Below are 22,416 nucleotides of genomic sequence, written 5' to 3' on the forward strand. Positions count from 1 at the left end.
TTTACATATTTGCTCTCAATATGATGTAATGCGTTTAATATACTTCCGAAATACGGCAGTATTCGAACATTCGCGTGTTTATTTTTTTGTTTTATCTATCTTTTCGACTCTCCTTCGCCAACAAACATTTCGAGGCGCGCCGAGCGATAACTCAAACCTTCCTACGCGCGGTGACTAATGTACGACGCGCCTCAACACGAAGCGAGAACGAGATCTCAAGCAGAGAGAGGGAGAGGGAGGCCTTCGCCAGCGAATTAGCATACACGCGCGCGCACGCGCAAACTTGCAGCACACGTGGATCTCTTCTTAGCCGCTACTCCGCAATCTAGCCCTGCAGGCTGGCGCCACGGCATGCATACAGGGGCAATCTTTCATTTCGACTGCGCGGAAAAATAACAGGCCTGCATGCATGCTGCTAGCTGTCCAGGGAAGTGGGGAGGCTGTGCGGTGGGAGGGAGCGGACGGCGCCGCATGCAGTGGCGACGCCGGTGTGTACAGTAGTCCGTAGGGTGGCTCGGGGAACCTCAACGATAAAACGAGGAAGAAAAGATAGGGGGAGAGAGAAAGAGAGGCGCGAGTGTCAGAAGTGTGTGTACGGGGCGAGGTTTTCCTAAGTGAGCGCATTGCGGCGGGCTGCGCGCTCCGGCGACCACGCTACTTTGCGGCTCGCGTGCAGAGCAAAGAGAAGCTGTTGCGGTCGGGGCTCCTCAGAAAACGCGGCGTGCGGGGCATAGCTTGCTTGCGTACGCGCAATTATGAAAAGCGGCGTGTTTGTGCCGGACCCCGCGTGCGTCGGCGTCGCTGCAGCAAGCGTCGCTGCGGCGCCCGCGTAGTTTTCGTAATTTGGCTCGTCGGCGCGCTGGGGTGCGGACCGCGGCTCCCACTCGCTTGTTGGCTCGCGCTTTCTTGGTTTGCCTGCGCGCGCAGATTGCTTGCTCGGTCCGGTCCGCGGGCCGCTAAGAGCACTTTTCTCCGGGAATCAGCACTTTTGGTCAACTTGCTCGTTTGGGTTCGCCGCTGGCGCGTTCGGTGTGTGTATAGTGCACGTGTCGTCGTGGGATCTCCTTCCCTGATCTCTCTCTCTCTCACCTCACTTTGCCCTCGTTCTCTGGAGGCCTAGGGCACAAACTCGCCTTTCGGGAAAAAAACTTTGGGAGCTCGCCTAGCAAGTCTGTATACGCTCTGTTATGGTTCGCTGTCCCCACTTGTTTTGCGTTCCTTTATAGGCGCTCCACTCTGTGTGGCCGTTGCTGGACTGGGCCTGCGTGACCTGAGTGTCGATGGCGTGTCCGATGTTTCTTTACACCTTCGGTTGTCCGACGCGTAACTAGCGTTTCTAAGTTCAGTTCTTAGGCCCCACGGTGGAGCATGCAGATTAGGGGGAAACTGGCGCTTCGCTTGAGACAAGCCTTTTAAGGAATCATTTTTTGAACGTCAAGAATTCACATTCCTTCACTTTTGTGTCTGTCAATATCGTCATGTTTTATGTCTGCGTCGGTACCTCAGGTAGTGTACCGTTTGATATGGCACAATCTACATACCGCATTTCACTTGAAATATAACTTCTTTGCGCGCTGAAAAGAATGAATCGCTCCTCGCTGAACTTTCTTGCGTGGCTGTTGCTTTGATCGCCTATGAGAAGAGAATGAATTGGACCGAAATATGGTACTCTTGGCAGTATAACGTGGAAGCAGAGCGCAAATTACGAGTATTGGTGCAAGTAAATCATCACCCTCAGGCTGCAGCCAGCGAAGCAAGCGCTGACGGTTTTCTGAAGCGTGCCGTCTGCGTCATAGCACGCGAACACAGGGATCCTGGCGACCAGAGCCCTCCACTGCGGCATCCTTCACAACTCATATATTGCGTCGGGACGTTAAACCACGCTTACCACTTTCCAGATATCCGAGTATGCACTTTGTATGTGGGGATTTTGACAAAAGTTACCAAGCAGTATAGTCTGACTGGTACAGGTATTGAAAAGTTGTTGAAAAAGTACTGAAAAGATGTTGAAAATATATTGAAATGTTGTTAAAAAGGTATTGAAAAGTGAGGACAAGGGTTATTTTTATCTAACAGAGATATAGTGCTTGGGGAATTTCATAGGTTCTCCATTATACGTTCAAGAAGCAAACAATGCTGACTGTTTAGTTCTGGCAGAGACCGTTCTTCCCAACCCATTAGACGCGAGCAATGGCGCTGACTGTCCTGTTTGCATTACTGTTCGCAGGAGCATGTCGTCTAAGCGCAAGAGTCCGCCCACCAAGCTGTCGACGGACGAGCTGCGGAGCGAGGAAGAGCAGGAGGAAGACGGGGCCCTGGGCGAGGAGGAAGAGGAAGAGGAGGAAGACGACGACGACACCGCCGGACGGCTCCGGCTCAGCGCCAGCGCGTGCGGCGGCGGGGACGGCGACGCGCTGCTCTCCGGCCGCGCGCTGCTGGGTGGCCCGCCCGACCAGCTCATGGAGGAGGACGACGATGAGGCGGGGGCCGAGGAAGAGGAGGAAGAGTTCGACGAGGACGGTCGCTCGGACAGCCTCGGCTCCGAAGTGCTGGCACACAGCCCCAATGGGTCAGCGGCGCTATTCTGTACCCGCACTTGCGTGTTTCAAAAGGCCTTCATTTTCGCTAGTTGTGAAACGCGTCCGCTTACAGTGCGATGGGCTTCTCTTCAGTCGATGGCTATAGCGTTACCTTCAGGGTATATTGTTGTCTATCGCTCATTTAACAGGAGCAAAAGATAGTGGGGACAAAGGAAACAAAATTGTTCAAAGCTGCGCTGAACGGACACAGTTAACGAAGACAAACAATAACGGTTAAGCGTAAGCTTTTCTCAAGAGAACAAAACACTGGCCATACCAGCCACTTTAGGCGTTTTTATCGACAAGGCATGTAAGGCACTGATGAGAGTCATTTGCAAGAAGCAGGCTTATACGTGCTTGTGTTCATCATCATCATTTATTTTACCCTTAAAGGCCTCTGTTGAGGCATTACATAAGGGGGGGGGGGGGGACAAAGCAAATACAACTGAGAATAATACAGCTGAGAACTGAGAAAGGCCCTCGAAAAAAAAAACCTTTTAAAGGTCCTTACGCAAATAAAATTTTGCTGCGTCGTGTACGAATGGTGACAGTGTTTACGTTAATGCTGCAAAATGTCGAGTAGAGAAGGCAGCACTGAACACGGAACAGAGACATGAAAAAGGAGATTTCTGCTTATTTCATACCAGCGAAGAGGAATGAGGGCTTAAAGCGTGGCTACAGCGTTTCTAAGCAAAGTTAGCAAGCAAGGCCATCTCTGTGGTGATGTGAAAAGTGTAGCCCGTGGGGAAGACGTGGATCCAAAAGTAACACCAAATCATGCATCTCGGAAGGTTCACGTTAGCAGTGTAAGAATTACTACATTCTTTAAAACTTACGGAAGTTAATGTTCACCATGGTGAAACGCGCTGAACCTTTTTACGGGCGGAAACGAAACTAAGACTCGGCAGAGAGCGCGATCTGACAACTGATTTTCAATAGGTTGAGCATGTTTTCTTTTTTACAGAGAGTATAGAAGTTCTGCCCGTGGGACACAACAAACGGAAGGGGGGGGGGGGGGGGGGGGGGTTTGCACTCTGTGTTGTGTCTTCGTTTCGTTTCTGTCCGTAAAAAGTTTAACGCGTATCACCACGGGTCAGTGATTTTGATATCAGCCGGGAACTCTTTAATAGGTACGAGTATACGTGCTAAAGCTGCAGAATGATTGGCCCCTTTTCACATCACTGGGATTTACAGTAACCGATCATACATGCATGGCTGTCAAGCTTATGCTGCTTGCTGATGAGGATTAGAAATTGAGAAGACTTTTACTAACTCTATCGTGCCCTGCTAATGGCATTCCCGTTCGCGCTTTACTCGTGTACATTGTTTATTCACGCTGTCAAATCTTATCGTAGCGTCTTTCTCCCTCCTCGTTGAATGGGTAAGGGAGGGTAAGAGGGATTCGTGCGCTAAAGTAGCAGTATGCGTGATACGTGTAAAATATTTTCACACTGTTGCCCATTACGCGATCGCAATCCTAACACCTGAGCGACTTGAGATCCTATCACGTGGACAGCTACAGGTTCTAAAAGTAGTCCTTGTTTTGGTTAAATGATGATGGTGATGAATTTTAATGGCGTTATTGTCCAAAGAGCGCACTGGCACAGGATTTTTTTTTTTTTTTAAAGGTACGCCGGTTTACCTTCGAGGTTGCGCGAATCTGTGCCCAAGTATCACGCTAGCATCATGGGTAGTGAACTGAAGCTTTATTTTTCAGGAGCCGTCAGCACCATAACGCACCAAGCGGGGCCTAACGTTGTGAACTCGTTAAGATGTGGCTGCTTCGATGTAAACCGATGCCAGGCAGTAGCGTGTTGTAATTGGGCTCGCTCCTCATCAGCAGCAAACAGAACCTCGCCCCCATGCTAGGTAGAAAGCGTGCAGGGTTTATTGCTCAAACCGACATCTTATGCACTGAATTCTCCCCCAGTAACGTTGCGTGGCCCTCAAGGCGGAGGTTTTGCGCACGCAGGAACGCGTCTCATCACGGCAGCTACGTGATGGGCGACCGACCGGGAGCCCTCGGTTCCCGGCACACTGACTCCGACGACTCGGACGCGTACGGGGGTGGACCGGGATCGCCGGCCGAGAACCTGACCACCTCCACGACGACGTCGTCCGCCGCTTCGCAGCACAGGCGTCGCCAGCAGCCGCCGCCGCTGCACCACCAGCCGCACCATCAGCAGCGCACGCCTCCGCTACCAGCGCCGCCGCCCTTGCTGCCGCCGACGTCTGAAGGGAGCCGCCCCAAGAAGTCCATGGACGACGTGCTCAAGAGGCTCACCTCCAAGATGCACACAAGCGCCTCGCTCAACGATGGGGCCTCCAGGACGCCGGTGGAACATCGGTGAGCTCCAGGGCTGCTTGATGGGGGAGTTTCTGAGCTGCATTGAGCGCGGGCGTTGCACGATTGCGAATTGTGTCGCATAGTGTCGCACTTGAGGCCAATGAAACGACGTACCTTAGCAGCAGCGCAGTTCGTCCTGGGCGGACAGTAACTATATCTCTGCATGCGTCTGTCCCATTCTTTTCGCGTTTGCGCGCTCTGTATGGTCTTTGGGTGTAATCCGAACGGCTGACTTTAGGAAGGTAACAGCAGTTGTTGAGCGAGGTGCGAAGGAATGCAGGACGGGACGTCCATTTTAGTACAGCGTTGCCTCAGAATAGAATGCGGCAGTCTGCTAACAATAGCCGCTGGACGAGTGGGGAGGAGAACAAAAACCTGCGCAGGTTGTGCAAAGTCGAAACTAAAGATAACCGAGGGGGAGGGGGCACTTGCCAGGCACTTGCAACGGGCGCGTGCGCCAGCATCCAAATCACCTCACGGGATGAAGTCGGCAAAACCCTGTGTAGGGGCCGCGTGACCGGCGGCGTGGAGAGAAGGACAACGATGGGGGAAGGGACGTTGCGGTGCGCGAGGCAGCGTAGCGTGTCGTCGTCGCTGTCGTCTCGGCAATTCTCGGTGGCCCGCGGTGAAGGCGACGTGTGCTGCCTAGGGGCGAGATAGGCGGGCGAGGAGGGCAGAGTGGGGGAGAGAGTTTGTGTCTGAAGCGTTGTGTCTGCAGCCATTGTCTCGTGACCAGATTGGCGCTCCGGTGCGATCCGCCTTCCCGCGCACGCGCCGACCGTCGCTGGCGCACCGCCGACAATGCCAGGGCGGCGCTTCCCAACAATGGGCCGGGCCTCCGCGGAGAAGACAGCTTCTCAGGAGGAGGCGCTCGCTCGCGCTCTCCCTCTTCCTTCATCTCTCTCTCTCGCCGCTTAGCGCGCGCGCGCGCGTGGCGTATCGGCGGCGACGGCGCTCGCTTCTTCTCCTTCGCGTGTTTTTCCCTTTGTCTGCGGCGTGGGCGCGTTCCCTCTTCTTCTTCGCGGTAGGCGGTCTTCGAACAATGGATCCGCGCCGGTGGAGAACCGATTGTCGCCGGGCGCGCTGCGCCGGCGCGCCTCGCGTCGCCGTCGTCGCTTCGATTCGTCGCGCCCCGAGCACAATGGGACGGCGGCCCGCGAGGCTGGCTCCTCCTGCGCGCTGCGCTGCGCCGCACGGCTCGCGCCCCCCAACCGCCGCCCCGGACTGCGCGCCTGGGCGCGTGGCAGTGACCGAGGCTCGATTGATATGATGAAGGAGGAGCGATGTCGAGCTCTTTCGGGTGATGAGTCGCGGCTGCAGTGGCACTGTGTGCGGGCGGGAGTTTGCTGTGGTCGCATTGCGTCGCAGGCTATATATTGCTGCCCTTTCGCTTCGTTTATCTCCCAAGTATTGAGACGTCAGTCGCTGGTAGATTGTCGCGCGTTAGATTCGCACCGAAATTTTATTCAGCGTATTCCTTAGGTTTTGCTTATAAAGGCGTTTTTCTTGAATGCGAGGTTCTGTTTAAAAAATCTGAAACCACACGAAATGTTCTATGCGGTGTGTAGTAATTTTATTCTCTTTTCCACTAACACTGATCTTTATTAAAGCTCGCAAAATTGGGAACAAATACCTTGTGATGAGCGCACACAAACCTCCGTGTACTTCGTGTGTAGCATACAGCTTCACGGCATTGCTTCTGGCTTTGTTTGCAGCTTTACTTAGTTGTCTTCTTTAATTAGAAAAAAATCGCGATTGTTTCTGCGTCTGTCGCAGTGCTTCTCTGATTGAGGATACACTTCTCGCTCGGTTCATGAAATTTGTACCGCTTGCTCGCAGTTGTTGAAACTGTACATACTCGACAAAACCAACGATCGTCCTAATTCTAACATTTCCTACTGCCACATATGCGTGAGGTCAAGTTTTAACGAACTCGTTCATTCCGTCAAGTACTGATTCACTCGCTCGCTGGCATGCAGGCTCATTCGGTCTCAATCGTCAACCTTAAGTTCATTCTCGAAATGAACAGCTTAGTGTCTCTTCACTCGGCATGCTGTTTTGCGCAATCCCCCTTTGGCGAATGAAGTTCGTGACAGCGTAATTGATCGCGTCGACTTGCGTGGCACACATTAGATGCCGTAACTGAGAGCGACACTGTCGCGGAGTAGCAATGTGTCCTCGTTCGCATCTGTGCCGCCCTAATGCCGCAAGGGGCCACTTTTCTAGATCTTACGTTGACAACGACTGGCTGGTTTTGAGTATGAAAGTATGCAGCCCCTTTCCCAAATTTAACTACACGCGTACCGCTCTTACAAACGGTGCCTATTGTGTTTAAATTAACAGACTATTTACTGTACGCAGTGTAACCTTTTCAGAATAAACTGATTTCTTAATGATTGCTTTATCGATTTTCCATTGCAAATTTGTTACCAAGTTTTAAACTGCACGTAGGTTTATTCGTTCTGACTTACTGACTTCCTGAATCGCTGACCGTGTACCCTCAGTGAGTCGTACATTCACAAGCTGACTGGCTCACTCAAGTCGCCAGCTTACAGTTTTCTTCCTGTTAGAGCCACGCATAATTGGCCCATGCGGCAAGGTTGTCAGCCCGAACAGCTCGAGCGCATCTTTACCCAGAAGTTTCTTTTAGTCAGTTGTATTTCTTCGCGATACGTAAAGGGCGGAATACGCGTGTGTATACATAGTCATCTAACAATTCACGCCTGTATCTGTGACACTTGCTTTCCTTAATTGTTTTTCTTTCTCTTTGTGTCGCTGTTGTTATTATCTTTTGTTCAGTTCCTTTCCCGGACTTCGCTCGTTAACGTGCTTAATTAGAGCCATGGCTGCGACGGATTGGTCGCCATAATTTCACCCGCACGTTACACCGGTGCGTCACGCCGCTGTTAGCGTTAATGGCGTGACTGTTTATTATTTCGTGCCCACTCGAAACAAAACAAACAGGCAGGCACACACACCCTTGAGGAGCGCGCGCATATGTGGGTCGTATAACTCTGCTCCTTCGCCTGCCGTTTCTATCTAACTTCCCCGACGCGCGGCTGTTAATTGTCGATGGCCGGCCGCATAGCGCACGGTATACTGCCGCTGCTGCTCGGAGCTGTAGGGTCGTTTTACGGGCCACCTGCTCGATCGTCTTCGTGGCCTATCGCAGGTCCCGCGGCGGCGGCCACGGGTCGGCGGACGGCGGCGATCACGGCCGGCGCCGCGTCACGCTTCAGCTGGAGGGCGAGACCCTTCGGCTGGCATTGTCCGGCGGAAGCCTGAGAGACAACGAGCGCCGCCTCACCGAGATGATCAACCAGCTGCAGCAGCTGCGCGATCAGCTGCTCGTCCAGCAGAGGCTCCAAATGGTCAGTGCTGCATGCCTGTGCACCCCCACCTCCGCGCATACCCTCGTGTGCGGACAAATATCAAGGCCGGTTCCTTTTCCTGCGTCCGGATCTACTCCATTTCTTATCGCCAGCATCACTCCTTCCGAGTGACCTATCTCAGCGCATGCGTGGCTTTGCCTCGGCCACTGGAGAAGGACGAGAAAGGTTCAGAATGGGTTAAAGCTGGAATATAATCGCTAAATTATTCTAGCGTGGAACATAAACAGGGCAGTTCGAAGGACAACTCGAAACCGGGAACGATCTATCTATGCTCTACACGATTCATTTGTCGCCTGCGGGAAACGCGATCGTCGCGCGTGCTGACTGAAATACAGCAGTGCCGTTGTTTAGCCTGTTTCGGCCAACTTCGGGTTTTGGCCTCCTCGTTAACATCCAGGCCAATTCGATTCATTGAAATCATCAAGTTCTGAATTGGGTTGGTCAGCAACCTGTCTTTCGTGTTTCAATCGTCGCGAAACCACTTCTAGGGAACTGGCTGCTGACTTAGCTATTTCCGCGCAGTTAGAAAACCACTTAAAAAGTGTGTTATTATAAGAAGAGCCCGTTAGGAAGCATCAGCATCCAGCGAGAGCCTGTCAACACGTGTCTTCTAACTGCAACCACTGCGGAACTTAAACGGAGAGCCCGTTCTCGTGAAACGGAACGGCTATCAAAGTTTCGTTTTGTCTTCCACGTATTCGGCATCATCAAACTCGGCAAGAGCGGCTCATAAGCACGTGCCAAGCACAGTGTATCGCCTCTGCGTTCCTCAGGAACGTACCAGCTTCGAAACTGCCGCTGCTTTGTATACATCATCATCATCATCGCCCACTGCAGGGCAAAGGCCTGTCTCATGGCTCTCCAAATAATCCTGTCCTTTGCCAGCTGCGGCCACCGTATCCCCACAAACTTCTTAATCTCGTCCGCCCACCTAACTTTCTGCCGCCCCCAGCTACGCTTGCCTTCTCTTGGAATCCACTCCGTTACCCTTAAAGGGCCACTGACCAGGGTCCGGACATTTTTGAAAAACAAGCCCACTGCATAGATGAGGCATCGAAGATAACCTCTGCAAAATACTAGAGCCATGCGCGCCCCGAAAAGCTGCGAAAATTCAAATCAAAGCCCGTTCGTTCTTTCCTTCCTTCAAAAACGGGCCCCGCCCACTACTCTGCACCCCGCTGACGTCAAGGGTGGCTACTTTCGCTAAAGGCACTCCATTGGTGCATTGTTCTGACTGACGGGAGAAGGTTGGGCGTAGCCTTGGCGTCGCGTCGTCTGCACAAGGCTTTCCGCAGCGCCTTCTGTTCTGGCTCATGCCTCCAAACCCGCATGAAGGAAAAAAAAAACTGCGTAGGGAGCGTGCGGCGACAGCCTTGAACCCTTGCCATAAAAAGTAAAAAATAGTAAAACTGAGGGAGTTGGTTCGCCCCCCCCCCCCCCCCCCCGCCGTGATCACGTCACGAGACGCTCTGCGTGCGCGCTCCCTTCTCAGTTTCTTTTCTTCTATGCGAGCCCCCCAAAACAAGGTTTTAATTAGTAGTGCAGCAGAGCCTTTCCCTCGCTCGTCCACTTGAGCGCTCCGCACAGACACCGCTTATCCTCCATGCATCTTGCGTACGCCCTGACTCCAATGAACGACATGGGCTTCGGAGCGGAGAAAAGACACAAACACACAGAACACAAACACACATGAAGAAAAGCAAACGGGCGGTTGCCGGGTCCGCACTTCGCCGTGTGTTTCGAACAGAAACGACTTCCGCCCATCCGCTCGTGAAACGGTGGGGAGGCCTAAAAAAAAAAAATGAAAAGGTGGCTCGTTAACTGGGAATGACAAACAGATGTATGAAAGGGTGCGCTCGCTAACAAGTCTAGGTGGTCGAGCCGATCGCGCCTCTCGATCGTTCAGTGTGCGGAGAAAATGCGACGACGCTGTTTCGTCGTTGGATGCGCTCGCAGCGACTGGAGTCGAAGCACGATCTGGCACAAATTGCCAAGAGATTATGAGTTGAGTCGTGTCTGGCTCCAACGCATCGGCCTTCCGGACACAACGGTAAAGAATGTGGTGGTTTGCGGAAGACACTTCGCTCCGGACGACTACGTCTACGATCCAAGGCTACTTCAGGCAATGAACAGCCTCCTTCAGCCGCGGCTGATGGACCCGCGGCAGGGTCCATTTCAGTGCGAGGACGATCGCGAACTTTCGAACCCAACGACAACCACAGCGCGGGAAAGACAGGACACAGTGACAGACATGGCCGGCGCTGGTCTTCCGTTGGACATTTATTTCGCAGATCGAGGAGCGGAGAAAGAGAGCCCGTCGAAGGGCAAGACTGCACAGGGTGCTAGAAGCAGCAAAATATAGCTAAAATAACATCAAAAGCGGCGGGAGAAACCACGCACGTGTTGACTACTCAAAGGCCTGCCGCGAAAAAAAAAAAAAACCTCGCCAAGGACAAGCGGCCTCAGACAACACGGAAGCAAAGGCACGCGCGCCAAGCATGGCTCAGTGACCATGGAAAAGCGAGGGACGAATACAGGCCGGTAACAGGGGTCGAGCAGTTTTGTTGCACCCGCAACCAGGAAGGGCAGGGAATGGAGTGGCGATAGTGACAAAAAAAGCTTCAAACAGGAAAGAAAACAGCAACTGGGGAGAGGAAGGACAAATAAAAAAAACGCGGCGAAACACCGCGAGGAGACCCAAAGAGCAAAACAGAGAGGGGGTTAGGAAACCCGCAGCGCCCCCTCTCCCCTCGAACAGCCCCAGCAGCAAAAACCAAGAAAAGAATTCTATTGAAGGCGGGGGCCATGACGTAGCCCCGTGACGCACTCCACAGACACCACGCCTCCGGCTTACGTCGGAGAAGGAAGGGGTGATTTTGCCTTGCCGAGCCTACTCGACGAGGAGCGGGAGAGAAGAATTTCGAGGAGGGAATGGAAGGAGAGGAGGCTCGCTGAAAGAGAGGTAGAGAGTGTCTGCTGAGCTGGGGTGGTCCGTGGCCCTTTAAGAACCAGCGGTTATCTTGCCTTTCATTACATGCCCTTGGTATGCGCACTTCACGAAAACCCAGTGTCTTGAGTGGCGTCTGCAAGCGTCGCACACCAAACGCGCCGGCACAGCCAGACCGTCGCTTCATTTTCGCCACCGCGCGCCAGCAACAGTGTATAGAGGGGAGCGATGCGAGGGGATAGGTTGAGCGCACCGTGGCATGTCACACAGCTGCGCGCCTCGGCGTCGCTGCTCTTCTGAGCGCCGAGGCATGCATTGTAGCGGACCGTGGTGCCCGCGCACGCTGCGGCGTTGAGTAATTTGACAGCCGACGAGCTCTTCTCTTGGAAGGGTGCCCGCGCATAAACCAGGCGAGCGTCTGGCGCAGATCGTGACCGGAGCTGGTCTGAAGCAACAAGTTAAAAAATAAAAGGAGACGCAGGGGGAAAGTAGTCAATCAAAGGGAAACTCGAAACAACCTTTCTTCGCCTCAAGGGCTGTCCTCTCGGCTTGGGTACCGCTGAGGAGGGAGCTTGAGCGGTGGACAGTGCACCTGGGATGTAACATCCGATGTACAGATGTCCACAAATGTTTTCGGAACGCAGAAATCACAAAAAAAAAAAATCCGAATTTTCTCGCTGCATTAAGAAGTGCATCGTGCTGTACGCGGGGGAAAGTACGGAGTTCATCCGTCAGTTCGCGGATGCATGCTGAAATTGCTCAAAAACTAAGTTTGGTTTTAATTTTTGTGTTCCCTGTACGGCCTTCGGTACGTAGCCGCCGCGGTGGGTTGTGGCACTCGGCTTCTGACCCGAAAGACGCGAGTTCGGTCCCGGCCGCGGCGGTCGGATTTCGATGGAGGCAAAATGCTAGAGTCCGGTGTACTGCGCGATGTAGTGCACGTTAAAGAACCGCAGGAGGGCGAAATTTCAGGAGCAGTTCACTATACGGCGTCCCTCATAGCCTGAGTCGCTTTGGAACGTTAAACCCCCATAAACCTAAACCTAAACAGCGTCTGGTACGTCTCTATAAGATTTGCTTCCGGAGGAAAAACAGGCTCTCAGTGGCGTTCTAAATTCGAATGAGCAGAGCCCGCACCAAAGCTGCGAAGGCGATGAATACAGTGAAGAGAGAGAAACACGGAAGAAGCCTGTAAGAGTGTTTCTTGGCGTGTTGAGGCATAGCCGCGTATTAAGAAAACTCAGGTCTGGTTGGCTTTCTCATTAGTGTGATATCAAAAATATCAAAAAGATGTGAACCGCGTGTGCAAGTCCTATGGGTCAGTGGGCTGTTGCGGGGGGTTTGGGGTGTAACTATTCGCGCCGATGATGTGTGAGACCAGGATTCCTTGTTATCTTGTTTCCCCAAATGGCATGTCGCCCGTTCGGCTCACAATGTACCCCAAGAGAAACATTAGTCGCTAGCCCATGCAGGAACAGTGGCAGGGTGGTTTCAGTCGGATCAGGGATGCAATCTGTTTGAAAGCTGAAAGAGCGTACGATACCCAAACATATGTACAGGGTGGCGAAGTTTGATGTCGCAGTATGAAGGTCAACCAAACGCTAACCTTTTGAGGGAAACCATGGGGCTTTTGAGGGGAACCATGAAAAACGAAGAAACTAAGGGATAAGACGATGAGCGTATACTGTTGCCCGCAAAATCCCGTTACCCGCGGAAGCGGCCAAAATATACGGTTGTCAGGGTTACTTAGTTAGGCCCGTGCATTATTCCTCACCCTGTACACTCTAGACACAAATGCGCCTGCAGTGGGAGTAAAAAGACAGCTTTCCTTTAGCGCACTCCCATTTATAAAGGGAAAAGAGAGTGAGCTAGCGGACAGCTTACGCCCTTTTTACTCCTTTCTGTTTGAAGTGGTGGCGGCATCAAGGAGAGAGCAGGACAAGCACGTGGGATCGAATCCTGCCCCACTTCGATTGCGGCGAGGTGCAAACACGCCCGCGTGCTGTGCGATATCAGGGCGCGTTATTAAATGCCAGGTGCTCGAAATTAATTCGCAGCTAGCTTCGGGGTGTTCGAACCCCCTCATAGCAATCCTCACTCAACTGTATATATTTATATACCGCTGTGAAAGCACCAACGCCTTGCCCTAATCAACCCGGAAGGCGGACGCGTACTCGCGGCCATAGAAAAGCGAGCAGGCGTATAGGAAGCAATCGCGCATCCCGCAGGGTTTGTTTGGCACGGCGACGGTCTGTGCGACGCGCCTGTCTAGATTCTCGAAGGCGCGCATCGCGATTTCGCCCTCCCCTCCCTCATCGTCGGGCACCGCTTTGTTGCCCCTTCGGATGCGGCGGCGAGTTCGCGCGCGCAAGCGCCCAGTGCGAGCGCTCGAGCCGCCGGGACAGCTCCCGAAATAGCACTCCCCGCAGCGCCGCGGCCGCGTGCGCGGTAGCGCGGGTTTGCTCGCTCGCTTTACGGGTGCCCCCTCCCTCCCCTCCCCTCTCCACCCGGCCCCGGAGCGAAACCCTTCTTCTCGACTGTCTCTCCGATGTTGTGTGCCGTCGCGCCGAGCCGTTGACTGTGACTCACACACCGCCGCCGCCCCCTCCGAGGTAAAGCTGTTACGGACGTCCTTTTGTGCGCCCCCGTTTGTGTCACTTTGCTCTCCCTGTTTGCTTCTGTGTAACCAGTCGGGAACAGCCTGTCGGCAATAGTAAGCGCTCGGGCGGTTCTGTTGGCGGTTGCCGACGTTGGCGGTGTCACTTGCCGCCTGGGTGCCAACGAGCATGTGTGTCATCTCGGTCGCGCGGCATATAAGGGCGCTTGGGGTGTGGAAAGGCGCTGAGTCGATGCTATCTCGCATCGAGAACTTGCACAGGAAAGCGGGACACACTCGTTTTGATACGATACAACGATCTGTTTTCGTATACCTTCGCGGTTTTGGTTCTCGGATACTTTCGGACCCTGTGGCAGAGAGAGGGAGAGAGAGCTTGGGGTGGAAGTGATGTTGTGTAGACATGGGGCAGTGTATAGCGTCGGTTCCGTAGGCTACGAATCAACTGGACCTTTTTCAAGGCACCGTGGATTCGCTGCCATCTGTCGCTACGAGTCTCATTGTCTGGCGGTCTTGCATAATCACTGCGTCCAACCCGCATGCTATCGCCTAACTACGTATATTAAGTCACCACATGTCAGGTGTTTAGCAACAGACGCGCACCGGCGCTCTCGCACAGGATCTGGCAGTGCGTTGAAATAACCACCACTTTACCTGAAGAGAGAGACAGAAAAACTGTATTGACGCGAAGCTCCAACAACAGCCCATGGGAACCTCCAACCCTCCTGGGCCCCTTTTTGTTCAATTTGTACGTGAACGATGTTTACGGTATCGCTCCATCCGCTACTTTTGTGAATTATGCGGATGATACAAGCGTGTTTTTCACAGGAGAATCAAGTGATCACCTAATAGCTGCAGCAAATGTGGCGCTTGCTAAGCTTGATGAATGGACCCAAAAAATAGCTTGAAGATTAATGCTGATAAAACTAAAGCAGTTTTGTATCATACTAGGAACAAAAACATAGACGCACAAAACACAATTACACTACGGTCAACTCCTGTAGAGATTGTGTCTAGTTTTAAAACTCTGGGTGTCATTTTTCAAAACACAATGTCATGGGATGCCCACATAGATTATATTACAAAAAAACTATCACAAATAGTAGGCATTGTTTCGCGAAATCGCCATGCATTCCCTCGCCACATTCTGATGCTGATTTATAATGGTCTTTTCTCCCCTAGACTTAATTATTGTCACTTGGTATGGGCATCGACTACTAAATCTAATATAGACAGAGTGCTCATTCTCCAAAAAAAGTTTTTAAGAGCTGTCGAAAACGTACCAATGCACTACCACACACATGAATTATTTAAAAAATACAATGTAATTCCAGTAACAAAATCCTATGACTACCGGCTTTGCAAGTTGTTCAAACAAGAAACTAAATGTAACAATTGTACTATTCAGAACATAGCTCAGCTAGAGAATAATGTAGTTTCATACCAGACGCGTCATTTTGAACCATGGAAGGTTAACACAAGTAGAACTACATGCGGTCTACAAATGCTGCAAAACAAGTTACCCCGATTACTAAACAGTTTGCAAGCTAAAAATATCCAACTCGACAATATAACTTTCAAAGCACTGCGCGATCTTTTCAAAACGAAGTAAAACGAGATTTTGTGTCTATAATATTTCCCCATGAATGTATTAAAAATGTGAGTACGTGTTACACTGAAATGTGGTAACAGTATATATGTTTTAGCGTTTTTCTTGTAATATGTTGTTTTTTTCACTTTTTTTTCTTTACATGTTGTGATAAAATATGCTGTGTATAAACTTTTTTTTACGACATTCCGCCAACTGCCAATGAAAGGGGGCCTGCGGCCCTGTCAAGCTGGCTTCTGGCAGCTTTTTCTGCAGGCTTCCTGCATCATGTAATGTGATGTGAATAAACTTCTTCTTCTTCTCCCTTTCTTCCATCAACTGTGTTGCGTAGCTTCCAACTCAACTCAGCCTCCGCTCATCTTTTTCTGCGCTCCCTCTCGACGCCCTTCTGGCGCCGCCGTCGCAGCGGCGTGGAGGGAGGGGAGTCTCAAAATTTTGCGACTCGCACACACGCACACGCACACACAGGCGCTCACCGTGGGTCGGAAAGCGGTACGTCATTGTCACCGTCGCCTTCCTCGCCGGAGCGCGCACACACATGATCCCCGAGAGTAGCGCGAGTTATTCGCCCAGGTCAGCGACCTGGATGCGTCGCGCCTGGCTACGTGAAAAGAAAAGGCACACACCGCCTCCGCCGCTGGAGCAGCTACCGCGCTGCGCTCTTGCTTCCGGCGGGAAAGGATGACGAGGATGCGACGCTTCCGGTCGCCGCCGCCGCACCGCGAAGACCTGCCCAGCACCGAGCGAAGAAGGAGACACACAAGGGTTGCGCACGTCGGGATCGGCCCCCGCCAAGGAAAGCGAACACCCCTGAGAACACATTTTCCCCGGCTCCCGGAGCCGCGTGTGGGTGGGTAGAGCAGGCCGGGGGAAGGGGGGTGGGTGGGGGGTGCATACGCTACTGCTCGCGGCGGCACACGGTACCCTTCCTTTCGCGCGGAGGAGCCCAGCGTCGCCCTCGGACTTGTTCCTCTTCTTCATCTTCATCCACCTCTTTCCTCCACCCCCTGCCCTCACGCTTTATTATATTTTTTTGCGTCTTCCTCCCCGGTATACACATCGCGCGACGCAAACGCGCGGAACTTTTTTTTAAAAAACCGCGTCCCCGCGCGCGCGCTCTTTTAATACGCGCCGCCGCAGATAGGGCAGGCAGCCCCAGTTCGTTGCGCGCGTTGCCCCTTTCTCCATATTTTAAATCCGGCCACTCCCGGAGGCACATTCGCTTGGGAAACTCTCTTCCTATTTTCATCGCGCGCCGCGCTTTGGGTTCCATTTTTTTTTTCTGCGTTTCTTTTCCAACCTCCTCCCCCCCTCTTTCTCTCTCACAGCTCTTTGCGCGAGCCCTTCTCTATGTCTCCGAAGATGCCCAGGCCGCCGCCTGGCCTTCCCACTTTATTACTTTCTGTCCTCTCGGTTATTTTTAATTTTTTTTTCGACCTCTTTTCTTTCTTCTCAAGATTTACGCTCGCGCTCTCACCATCCGCTAGCTTTCGCGCTTGTTTGTGGCTTCTCGAGCGTTGCTACATTTCTTTAAAGCCCCCGCAACCCGAGCGTCGTCAAAATGATTCGTTTTATTATGTTCTTTTTTTTTTATCATCTCTCGCAGCGGTTTTTCATTTCAAAGTGTCTTTTTTTTTTATTCGCGACCATTCCTGTTGTTTTTGGAAGCACGGGGGAAGACGCAGACATATATGTTCACAGTCGTGCGCGTGCACATGCGCATGTTGGGTCTGTCGCGAACACATTCTTACGCATGCCCGTGTACGCTGTGGCGCGGGCGGCCGGTTCACTTTCGGAACCTTTTTTTTTTTTTTTTTTTTTGCTGGAGTGGCGGCACACGTATGCGATCATCAGCCCGCCGCTGCACTCGCATATCCAAGCACGAATCTAGTACACATCTGGCGATCACAGTTGCAACCCCCCCCCCCCCCCTCCCCTTCTCCACCATCCTTATAGGTAAAGTGAGCTGCCGATGAAGCCGACCCGGAATCCTACCGCCGGCGTTGATACCTCTTTTTCCGCCGCTACCGCCCCACGCCTGTCGTCCTCATGTGGGAGTCTCGCGGGTGAAAGAAAGAGGGGGGGGGGGGGGGGGGGTTGGAGTGGAGGGGCACTAGACCATCCGTCGCACGCTCGGAATGCAGGGCTTGCTGCATGCGCGGCCGATCAAACCCTTTAGGTTCTTTCTGCTGCGTGGCCGTACTTTGTAAGGGCACCTTCACCTCTTTCCTTGGGCACGTTTATCTCGGGCATCTCACATTCTTTCCTCATTTTTCGCTGCCCCCCCCCCCCCCTTTCCCGCCATTAAGTTATGCTTCAAGAAAAAAATGTCGGGGCCATGTTTTGTAACGGTTCTTTGCGCGGTTCATATTTTTCCTTTCTTGTTATTGGCCGGGCCCGCCTTTGATGTCGGAACCGACGAATGACATTGCTTGTTTAGCTGTCAGTCATGAAGTCACAGTTCCAGCTACCAATGATAGAAGGGCAGAAGAATGAACCGAGCAAAATAAGGCTGCAGAATACGAGCCTTGATAAAATAATTCCCTTGAATGTGAAGCGCGCCTCACCCATTGAATCTCTATTCTTGCCTCGATCGCGTCAAAGACGCCGTAGGGGGAGCATATAAATGGGGATGCAGAAAGCAAAACAAAAAAAGGGGGGCGGGAAGGGGGGACAGGAAAGGCTGCGCTTTGCGAACAAGATGGCGCTAAGGAACGACATGGTTGAGACTCCATCGAGATAATGGCAGCACGTTTAGAATGCCGCCCATACATGTTCTCGAGAGCGCAAGAGCTTTCTTTGCATTCGTAAATGTGCACGATGCAGCCGCCGCGCACAACGAAAGCGTTATTTGATCACTGGGAATATCTCTCCTTCTTGGGCACCACTGTGACGTCTATAGACATCCAGGGGTACGGCAGGCACCTTTGAGGAACCTTGCGAAGTCGTGTATTAATGTCTCGGAACAAATGCAGAGGGTTCGCAAGGCGTTTGTTCCGAGAGATACAGGGGTTTCCACGAAAGAACGCACTCAAGGCTGTGCAGATCGCGCTCGCTTGCTTTACAAAGATCGAGCTTTCGATACCTATAGGCGGCAACCAGTGCGCAGCAAAAGCACATGGAGCTACATGACTTCAAGCATGAATTGACGCGTTAGAAGACGGGCTCACCGTTTCTTTGATGTTAGAACCGACGCTTTGTAAGAACGAGTGACATGGCCTGCTGATGCACTCACCGTCTCGAGCACCAAGCGCGCTTCGCGTACTTCGAGTTGTTGCATTTGCGTCCGGGCCATGTCGCATAATGCGAGGGCGTCGTTTCTCTGCGTTCTTGAAACGCCGCGATTCTGTTTCAAGGAGTGAGCTGCACGTCGGCATTCTTTAGGAGGGCTCTACTGCTGCATTCAGACGGAAGCATCTCCATTAGCGCATTTCTCTGCGTTTCAGAAGTGTGCCGTACGAAATTGTTTGTTATAAATGTGTCTTGTCTTTCACGAAGCAGCATTTGGGTACGCGGCGTTCTTGGAAGGGCTCGTATACTTCGACCGGCCGAGACAGTGAGCGAACAAACCATTCGGCGATTGCGACAGTTGAGCGCCGTTAAGTTGTGCATAACTTTATCTTAACCACGGTTCTCTCGCATTGTGAACGTGGCGGTGTACCTTGGTACAGTGCTTGTTTTTTTTCTTTCGTGTGTTGGCCATTGTTAGTTGCCTGTGGGGCTTTAATTACTTCGTGTTTTCTGCCCTTTTTTTTCGCATTTCGAACCGTGAGATGATCTGTATGCTTTTTCCGACCACCTGTGGCATTTGCCAGAGTGTCACGCTGTCAGTATGACCAGCTTTTTCTACCGGCCTCCGCAGTTACGTACATCACGTCCGTCCGATATATAGCTGGCTGCTTCATGTAACCCTGTTTAAACGGTTTTTGGCAGATTAAACCCGTATACAACAAGCCACTGGAATGGAAAGCGCGCGCTGGTCGCTCGGTCACTCTTTTGCAATCGTATCTTCCGTTGCAGGAGCTCCTACCTCAGTCCGCGTAAAAGCAGCAACGATCTACGTAAATACCAACGTCATATAGACGCCCTTATAGATGACAGCTGTCCCCCTCCTTATGAGGCGCTCCGTACACGTATACATAAACGGACCCTACCGGATGCCGGATGAAACACGGAAGGAAACACGGCGGCATCCTTAAAGGCTGTTCTACCCCCCAGCCGGAGAGCATCGCGGGGAAGCGCTGTGAGTGATATATACATGCATATCGGCCCCCACGTTGCCCCAGACCGTCTTTCTCACCGGAGTAAACAAAAGGTGCTCGACGTCCACTCCCGGCAGCCAGCGCCGTCTGGCGCCACTGAGACGACCTTGGCCGTGGAGCCGACGATTTGGCGCCACAGTATTACATGTATAGCGGAGTTGTTTCATGGCCTGCATCTTTTTGACGCGGATATGCCTGTCATTCAGCGTGTAGGCGATACGCTCACTCATATGGGGAGGGAGAGATGCGGAACAAAGGATGCGGTGCGCCGAGATTCTGCCGCTTCTTTTATCTCCCGCTGACTGATGTCACATTGCTGACATGCGCTATTGTGCTACGCGCTGTATACGTGCGTATGCTGCGTAGTAGCTCTGTGAAGAACAATGCACTGGGGCATGCGGTGTTGCGTGTTTGTGGGCTGTGTTGTTGCATATCCACCTCTGAAGGAGGTCACGTTTCGTGGAATGTCGTTGATAATATACGTTAGAGTTGTTTTGTATTTAATGCCGTCATTTTTTTGCTTTTTTTTTTCACGAGCGTTGAAGGGAAGAATACTAACGGTGAATTCTATCGTAATGTCATGTGCCTCAGGCTGATCTATAGCGTGGCTAGCTTCCTTCACGAACAGCACTGCAAAGCGGATACGATCACCGTAGTCTACTCCTAAAGGTCTTGATGCCGATTCATTACGGAATTCAGGACGCATAAGTCACATTGTCACATTGCTGACATGCGCTATTGTGCTACGCGCTGTATACGTGCGTATGCTGCGTAGTAGCTCTGTGAAGAACAATGCACTGGGGCATGCGGTGTTGCGTGTTTGTGGGCTGTGTTGTTGCATATTCTTGTTCTCGTTCGTTCCTCTGTTCCTGCCACTGTTAAGGCATAACCGCACGAACGAGGGATAGTGCCAGCCGGGCTCGACTGTAAAGCTATCGACGGATGCAACTCACGAGCGAAGCGGATTTTCCCTTTCAAAGGGGACCCCCCTTCCAGCCAACGGCGTCGGCCGATTCCCATGACCCTGCTAGTGTAACAATGCAGGGGGTGGCAGATGAAATTGGCTAGTCTGCTTACAGCATTGTCGCGCCGCTCCCTGCATTGTCACGCTAGTAGAGTAATGACGATCAGCCGACGCCATTGGATAGAAAGGGGTCTTTTGACTGGGAAAAGCCTCTTCGTCCACGATAGGGTGCCTCGATGCCAGCGCCTGGCATCGAGGCACCCTAGTCCTTGAGCTGTATTCTTCTATAGCTAATTTTTATAACGTGTTCAAGAGCAGAAACGACGCGCCTCCGTGGCTCTAATGTACAGAGTCCCCTCGATGCTCCGTTCAGGAATTTGCTCTTTGTTCGTCTCTGTCTTCAATCGGAAAGGTGGACTCCTTCGTCGTGACTCCATTCATATCCCAGCGAGTCCACGGTTGGCGCTGTTCGTCTTGCAGTTGCTTTTTTCCTGTATTTTCATCTCACCCGGATGACGACGACAGCTTAACGGGCCTCGTCTCGAATGTCAGGATGCATGCAGCGTGTGGCCGGCTTCGTGGCTGCGGCCATTAGTCGTGTTGAGAGAGTTGGCAGTAGATGGACGTATGCATTACCTTCCGTCTCCAGTCGTGGACGAAAGGGGTAAAAAGGCGCCCCCCCTTTCGTGGAGCGCGCCTTATTCCTTCCATGGCTGACTGCGTCAGTAGCGCGGCGCGGGGCTTTGGCTGCGGAGGCTCTTTTCTTCCCCCATGAGGGAAGAAAGAATAAGGCCGCGTTTCGTGAGCGGCTGGCATAGCGTGAGCGCGCGCGCGAGGCAGCGACGACGACGACGAGTTTGTTTTCCGCGGAATCCACCTGTCCGGGCCCGTTATTCAGCGCTAGCGTGATTTACGGCCGCCGCCGTTGCCGTGCGTGGCCTCGCCCTCTCTCATAAATGGCGGCCGCCAGCCGCAGAGCGCGGGAAAGCAGCGCGCGCTTGGTAAAGAAGCCTGCGTGTTTAGTATAGTGAGATGGAAGAGGGACAGGCACAAAAGCGAGACTGCGCGGCACAAGAGAGCGAAAAGGGCAGCGGCTTTGTCGGCTCGTGCTGGCGCTCGCTTGTATAGGTTTCGGAATGAGCACGCCTTCTTGCGCGTCCGTACGTGTGGGCGAGCGACAAGAATATATGCGCTTTCGCTGGGCCATCGTTTTCCCGCGATTTCTTAAGCGTTTTTGCCTTCGTTTCTTCTCTTTCGTTCACGGCGTGACGAAAATTGTCCCTCTGTCTTTCATCGCCTAGTCTGTCTCTTATTCTGCGTTTCTTGATATTGCAATGCTCTTCGAAATCAATCAGTGAATAAATCAATTTATTTCGTGACACCGAGAGGATGTTAAGGTGGAAGCAAGAACTTCATTGAAAGGTTTGAAGCGCTCAAACACACCCGTTTACAAGGGTGGCAGTCCGGTGATCAATTTCTACACATGGCCATACGGAACTCCACACAGCATTATGCTGCGTAATAAACACGCCAGGGATTGTAGCACTGATTACGCTCGCAGGAGTTATGTACGTGAATTCAGCTCGTTTCCGTATATAGAATGCATGTCAGCAGGGGGGGGCCCCGTTGGTGCCCCGGGGGGGGGGGGGGGGGGGGGGGGGGGTATGTTCGTAGCAAAAAGGCGCTATTTGCGGAGTAAATT

At 52.5% G+C, this 22,416-nt stretch overlaps 1 protein-coding gene across 8 annotated transcripts in view; it reads left to right on the forward strand.

Moving 5' to 3' along the window:
- LOC149371922 (uncharacterized) overlaps positions 1-22,416 on the forward strand; it is a 636,308-nt gene that overhangs the window by 509,932 nt on the left and 103,960 nt on the right. For all 8 annotated transcript variants that reach the window (XM_089566243.1, XM_089566242.1, XM_089566246.1 and 5 more), the window contains 3 exons: positions 2,228-2,569; positions 4,552-4,926; positions 8,099-8,297. In XM_089566243.1, the coding sequence (XP_089422369.1) occupies positions 2,228-2,569; positions 4,552-4,926; positions 8,099-8,297 (916 nt within the window). The remainder of the gene's footprint in view (positions 1-2,227; positions 2,570-4,551; positions 4,927-8,098; positions 8,298-22,416) is intronic.

The sequence above is a fragment of the Amblyomma mixtum genome, chromosome 1, assembly GCF_055824585.1.
Source record: "Amblyomma mixtum isolate Tamu chromosome 1, ASM5582458v1, whole genome shotgun sequence".
NCBI classification, from domain to species: Eukaryota; Metazoa; Arthropoda; class Arachnida; order Ixodida; family Ixodidae; genus Amblyomma; species Amblyomma mixtum.